This window comes from Otolemur garnettii, unplaced genomic scaffold (assembly GCF_000181295.1).
Source record: "Otolemur garnettii isolate 467f Iridium unplaced genomic scaffold, OtoGar3 scaffold00141, whole genome shotgun sequence".
NCBI lineage: Eukaryota > Metazoa > Chordata > Mammalia > Primates > Galagidae > Otolemur > Otolemur garnettii.
Genome location: NW_003852536.1, coordinates 4,820,068 through 4,826,067, shown reverse-complemented (window position 1 = coordinate 4,826,067; position 6,000 = coordinate 4,820,068). Strand labels below are relative to the sequence as shown.

The 6,000-nt window shown below is 43.7% G+C and overlaps 1 protein-coding gene across 4 annotated transcripts in view; it reads right to left on the bottom strand.

Annotated features, from left to right (window-relative positions):
• Positions 1–6,000, bottom strand: part of PLD5 (phospholipase D family member 5) — a 355,615-nt gene that overhangs the window by 291,905 nt on the left and 57,710 nt on the right. For 2 of the 4 annotated variants that reach the window (XM_012810748.1, XM_003798817.1), the window contains exon 1: positions 3,568–3,693. The exons of the other annotated variants lie outside the window; for them this stretch is intronic. Coding sequence is in view for 1 of the 2 variants with exons in the window: in XM_003798817.1 (XP_003798865.1) it covers positions 3,568–3,570 (3 nt within the window). In the remaining variant the exon portion in view is untranslated. Of the gene's footprint in view, positions 1–3,567; positions 3,694–6,000 lie in introns of those variants that run through there. 4 annotated transcript variants of the gene reach the window in all.

The following is a 6,000-nucleotide window of genomic DNA, read 5'->3' as shown; positions in this document are numbered from 1 at the left end:
ATTTTTTATTCCCTTTTTCTTGAGCTGCTTGCTTCACATGTCAAGGTCTTGGCTTTGTCCCTTCATAGTTCACCTCCCATTAGAGGCCAGTGCAGGTGAATTTTCCTTCACATCATCTCCTGTTTTCATTTCTTTTCCATTTTCTCCCCACCATCCTCATTTAAATCCGTATCATCTTGTACCTAGCTAATTTCAAAAGCTTACTTCTAATTTATCTCCCTGCCATGGTCTGCAGCCTATTTAAACATCCTATTTTTTAACAAATATATTAATGTAATTCTCATAATGACTCGAAGGAAGTTAGAATCATGATTCTCATTTTTTCAGATAAGAAAGCTAAGAATTAAAGATTGGAAAAAAAATAATAATTCTGCCCCAAATCACTCAATGAATCAGAGGTAACAGAAATTTAACTGCCCATCTGACCAAATGCAAGTCCTCTTTCCCTAACACTAGACTGTCTCCCAGTCAGACAGGAGGAGGGAGGTTGACCAGAGTGGGAAGATGAGGTATACAAGTGACAGGAAACTAAAACAGGTGACAATGGCAAGGAAGATCAGAAGAATAGAGAAATGTCAAAGATAACTGAAGTTTTGAGGCTGGCTGATTGAAGGTCTGTGTCGTTTACTCCCAGGAGCTCATCTAGGCCTGGCCCCATTCTTCTCTCTTCTCTCTCTCTCTTTTTTTCTTTGAAAGAGTCTCACTCTATGCCCTAGATAGAGTGCCATGGCACTAGGTTGAGCTCACAGCAACCTCAAACTCTTGGGCTGAAGTGATACCCTTGCTTCAGCCTCCTTAGCAACTGAGACTACAGGCACCTGCCACGACTCCCAGCTAGTTTTTCTATTTTTGGTAGAGATGGGATCTCACTTCTGCTCAGTCTGGTTTGGAACTCTTGAGCTCAAATAATCCTCCCACCTCTGCCTTCAGGAATGCTAGGATTACAGGTGTGAGCTACCACGCCCAGCCATTATCTATCTTGACAGTCTGTATGATAAGATGAGATGGTAAGGACTGAGGGCCCCCAAGACAGTGTTCATTTGTTCCTACCCTGCCACCGCCCCTTCCTAGCTGTGTGCCCTTCAGAAAGCACTTAACTACTGTGTGCCTTACCTCAACACAACAACAATATTAACTTTAAAATCTCTATTTAAGAGTGAAGGGCCAGGGCAGCGCCTGTGGCTCAAAGGAGTAGGGCACTGGCCCCATATGCTGACGGTGGTGGGTTCAAACCCAGCCCCGGCCAAAAACTGCAAAAAATAAAAATAAAAAATAAATAAAAATAAAAAGAGTGAAGGGCGAGGTTAACAAAGGGTTTAAGACACTCAGCGTACAGCAAGTTACGTTCTCAATATTTATAAAACCTTCTTTGAGAGCTTCTGTGCATTTCCCTTGCTTTCAAATAACTTAAAATTATTTGCAATTGCATAGTACGGATTTAATTATATGCATTTCCTCTGAATTTGTAAATAAAATTTAAAAAGTCATCAGAGGCCAGCGCCCAAGTGGGTTATTTGATATAACTCCCAGCAAACTCTGACATGCTCCTGATCTAATGAGGTCAAGGAGGGCATTTTAAGTACAGTGAGTATCTCTTCTCTTGGATAACTAAGACAACTGATCACATTTGCATGATGAGAACCATGATTGGTTTCCTTTTCATCATGGAAGGGACTTAATGAAAATCTAATCCATAGATTCCCTCCCCTCCCAATCAATGCTCTCTTACACAATTCCCATTAAAACAGAAGGTGAAATATGGCTCCCTTTGCAAAACTAGCTGGTTAGGATACCTTCCCTATAAAACTGTTACCATTTTAGTGTCTGCCATTAAGAAGAGCTCATTTAGAACAAATCTTTTCTTTTAACGTATAATTGGGTGATTTTTCTCAACCCTCTAAACAGCAATTAATCAACATAATCGGAGGATGTGCTGGATCCTCCAATTACAGTCACTTTTAGTTTCCACGCCACACTGCCCCAACTCCAAAGAAAAGTTAACTCTCTTTGGAAATCTATATACTTGAAAGGCTGTACCATGATTTCACTTAAATGATCTCAGCCCCTGACCTGCTCCTATTTTCTCTGAACACTGTATGAGATCGTCACTAGGTTTGTTTATACCCACGCCCCAAGTGTGCAGTCAGGAGACTCTGTCTGCATTTTAGCCTGGTCCTTTTTAATCCTTGAAGGAATGTTCTCAGGCTAATGAAGAGAAGAAAAGAATGATTATGCCTCCAGAATTCAGGCAAAACAGTGCAAAGCTCGAAGAATTCCCTTTCATTCTCCCACTAGACATGTTGTTTTCACCCATCCTGCTGGTTAAGAGGAAACGGGTCGGCCTTTAACACTGTGACTTCAACAGGTTAAGAAGAGCTGCTAAAATGGACAAGATGATAAACGGTAGCAGAGGGAAAAAAAATCCTGCCCCTGTTTTTGAAGCTTTATTTCTATGCTCTGTTTGCTTATGAGTGGTCCAGGGGTACAGAGTGAAGATGGGGAATGGAATCAAATATTCTCATAAATCCGGTTTCCAATTGCTCCTTGCTGAGTTCCTGGAAAGGTAGACTCACTCCCCCAAATTCCCACCCTCTCTTCATCACCAGCGCGGTCATTCATCTGGATTATAAGCAGAAAGAACAGTGCCATCAAATGAGTAGATTTCAGGTGTTGTCTTGACACAGTCATAGATTTCATTGTCTTCCTTGTGTTATATAATCTTATTACTACCAAATGTCCTTCATTCCTGAATTCTTTCAAGGAAATGTTTAGCAGCCTTACGGTTACACCAGTTCCTCCTCCCTGTCTCATGGGTGATTGAGAGGAGGTGTTTGAAAAGGCACCCAGAGAGCCTCCCCAGAGATAAACACATTGCATTTCCTCGGTGAATCCTACAGCCTTATCTTGAGACCCCCGTTTACAGTAAGGCTCCCTTCACTGCTGCATTTGCTTTACTGGGATGAATCAAACAAACTTCCTCCAAAGTCACACAATACTTTCTTTAAAACATGGGCTCCTGCTATCACTGCCTGCGTAAGATAGTTTTCAGAGAGGAAAAAAATCTCTAGAAGTTTGCTCTAATAATGCTGAATGCCTCCAGGAAACAGTGAAACTCGCAGAACTGTGACATTCATTAGTCAGAAAAGAAAGCTGCTTCAGTATGAATGGATTTTGTACCCTCACATGAAAATGTTGAGAAAACAGGGAATTATTTCTTCGAAGAAGTCTCACGGAAATAACAATTACTTTCCGAGGAAAGCACACACTTCAGAGATTGCCTTAATCAGAGTTTACAATGGAGGTCACCGTGGGACTGTTACTCCCTGGCAGAGCCCAGCAAATGGTCCTTATTAAGGATGAGGCCCCGTTCCCTCTGACAGGAAAGAAATCATTTTATAAAAATCAGTGGCAAGGGTGTTTTTGTCCTTCTGGTTAAAAATGGACAGTGCCCCAGAGCTCGAGTGACTGTTCAGTCTCAAGCTACCCACAGCCATTTTCACCAGCAGATGCTAAACATTCTTTCCCAGGTAATAAACTAGGTCTGTAGGAAACTCCAGAGTTTCTTACCATTGCGGCCAATTCTTCCCTCCCTGCGGAGTCCAGCAGCCAGGGGCTGTTGCTGATGTGCTGTTTCCCTCAGTCACTGGAGCCTTTGGAAGCAGAGAATGTTTCATGTGGCACAAACGTATCACCACCGATTATGTTCCAGTCCCTCAACTGCTGGCCTCGATGCTCTGGAAATCAGCCAAACCAAGCACGGAGAGAAAGGGTTGCAGCTCGCAATTTCAGAATTTCCCCTGGAAAGTGCTCTTAAGAACAGAGGCCCCTCGTTTAGCATTTTAGCCAACAGTGAGGACTGCTACGTTCAGTTTGTTTCTTTCCCTTTTCCTTTTAAATTGAGATGAGTTGGATTGCTGGTGGAATAAAATCATAGCCAGATCTCAAGGCAGCCCCTGATGCCGGTGTCCACACACCTCCAGCCTGAGCAGGAACAGCTGCTATTCCAGTCAGAGAAAAGGAGAAGCCTGCCTAGCCAGGGATGAAGGAAGAGGATAACGCTGCCAAGCACTCCATGGTTACGGCAGCTCGGTCATCGGTGGGTGTTGGCAAAGTCCAGACTAAACCGTGCGGTGTAGCACTGTCACAGCCGAACAGGTGGAAAGAAAGTTCTTCGCTCATGACTGTGAAGAAGAATAAACTCCAAGTTCTGCCAATGCAGAGATCCAAGCCTGTGCTGCTCAATCATATTAAACTACTTACTGGGCTGTTTGCTTTTTCCATGTGTTGGCCACGTTTTATCCTGTAAAAATTGCATCTCTGAAGGATTCAGTCACACAACTAGCACGCAGCAGTGGCTGGACCTCATACAAAGCTCAGGCCAGGACTTTTTAGAATAATAGTACACATAAGCGAAGGTATCTATTGATTGCCGGACAGTTACCTTGTAAATTTCAGAAGGGCAGTTACTATGCCTGTTTTATTCACTCCTGTATTCCCAGGATAGCAGCTACTCCATTAGAGGGTTAATTCATTAATTTCTCAAAACTATCGCAAATGTTGTCAGAGTCTAGAAATGAAATGCACTCTTTTCAGGGGTGCTTTTCCCCATATCAAAAAGGAAAAGTTAGGCAGCGCCTGTGGTTCAAAGAGTAGGGCACCGGCCCCATATACCGGAGATGGCAGGTTCAAACCCAGCCCCGGCCAAAAAAAAAAAGAAGAAAGAAAGAAAAGTTCACGTCTCCTTATATGGTTAGGCCTTGAAAGGGCAGGATTAACTTCCAGAAAAGCTAAATACTTGTTCCAGAGCAAATTTGTCCTCAGGAATACAATCCATGCTATGGCCAAGGGTTCTGAGTGCTTACAAGAGTCCATGGCCCTTCTCAGGCTTGGGGGCATCAAGAAAGCTGTTCATCAACAGAGTCTGTAAAAGTTACTCATATTGTCACTCCCTGTAGGGAATGGCCTTTTACAACGCAGAAGCTGATATGGCAGGCAAACGAGGCACCCTGGTGTGATGTCTGGATATAGCTTGCTGCTTGCATACAGCAGGTTTAGACACTTACTGAATTCATACAACCCCCAGCCCCAATGACTTCACTGGAGCTCTAGAGTGTCAGATACTTGTCCGTAGCTGAGAAGAATCGATATTGCAGAACGTGGGGTCTCAGTTCGTAATCTCTGTCCCTCTCTCCTTTCTCTAGGGTGCTCTGCCACGCTGCCACATGTTCAGCTGTTCCTTAGATCACATCCAGTCCTCCTCCTCCTATTACAGAATGGCCATTGCAGCATGACCAGGAAGAAAGCATTGTATGGCTTTGCCCTTACCACAGCATCAAGGAAGTGTGTCCCTTCTCCTCTACCTGTTCTTCAACGTGCAAGGTTATTCCTTTACGGTTCAGGAAGATGCCCCTGACGGCCTCTACCCACAGCAAATTCCCCTCCCAGTGAGTGACACTCAACCGTTTAGCACTGAATTATTGTACACTATCTTCTGACATTTCTTGGAAGCTACTGGTTTTCTTTTCTTTCTTTTCTTTTTTTTTTTTTTTTGAGACAGTCTCACTATGTGGCTCTCGGTAGAGTACTGTGGCATCACAGCTCACAGCAACCTCAAACTCTTGGGCTTAAGCAATTCTCTTGCCTCAACCTCCCAAGTAGCTGGCACTACATGCTCCCACCACAACACTGGGCTATTTTTTTGTTGCAGTTGTCACTGTTGTTTAGCAGGCCCTGGGCTGGGCTCTAACTTGCCAGCTCTGGTGTATGTGACTGGAGCCCTAGCTGCTAAGCTACAGGCACTGAGCCATATTCTATTTTTCCATTGTTGGGTGTATTATACCTGCACCATCTAGCCAGACTGTAAACATTATTTCTGTATAAGAGTCTTTTTTTTTTTTTTCTGTTTTTAGCCTGGGCCAGGTTTGAACTCACTACCTCTGGTATATATGGGGCTGGTGCCCAACTCCTTTGAGCCATAGGTGCCACCTTGTATAAGATTCT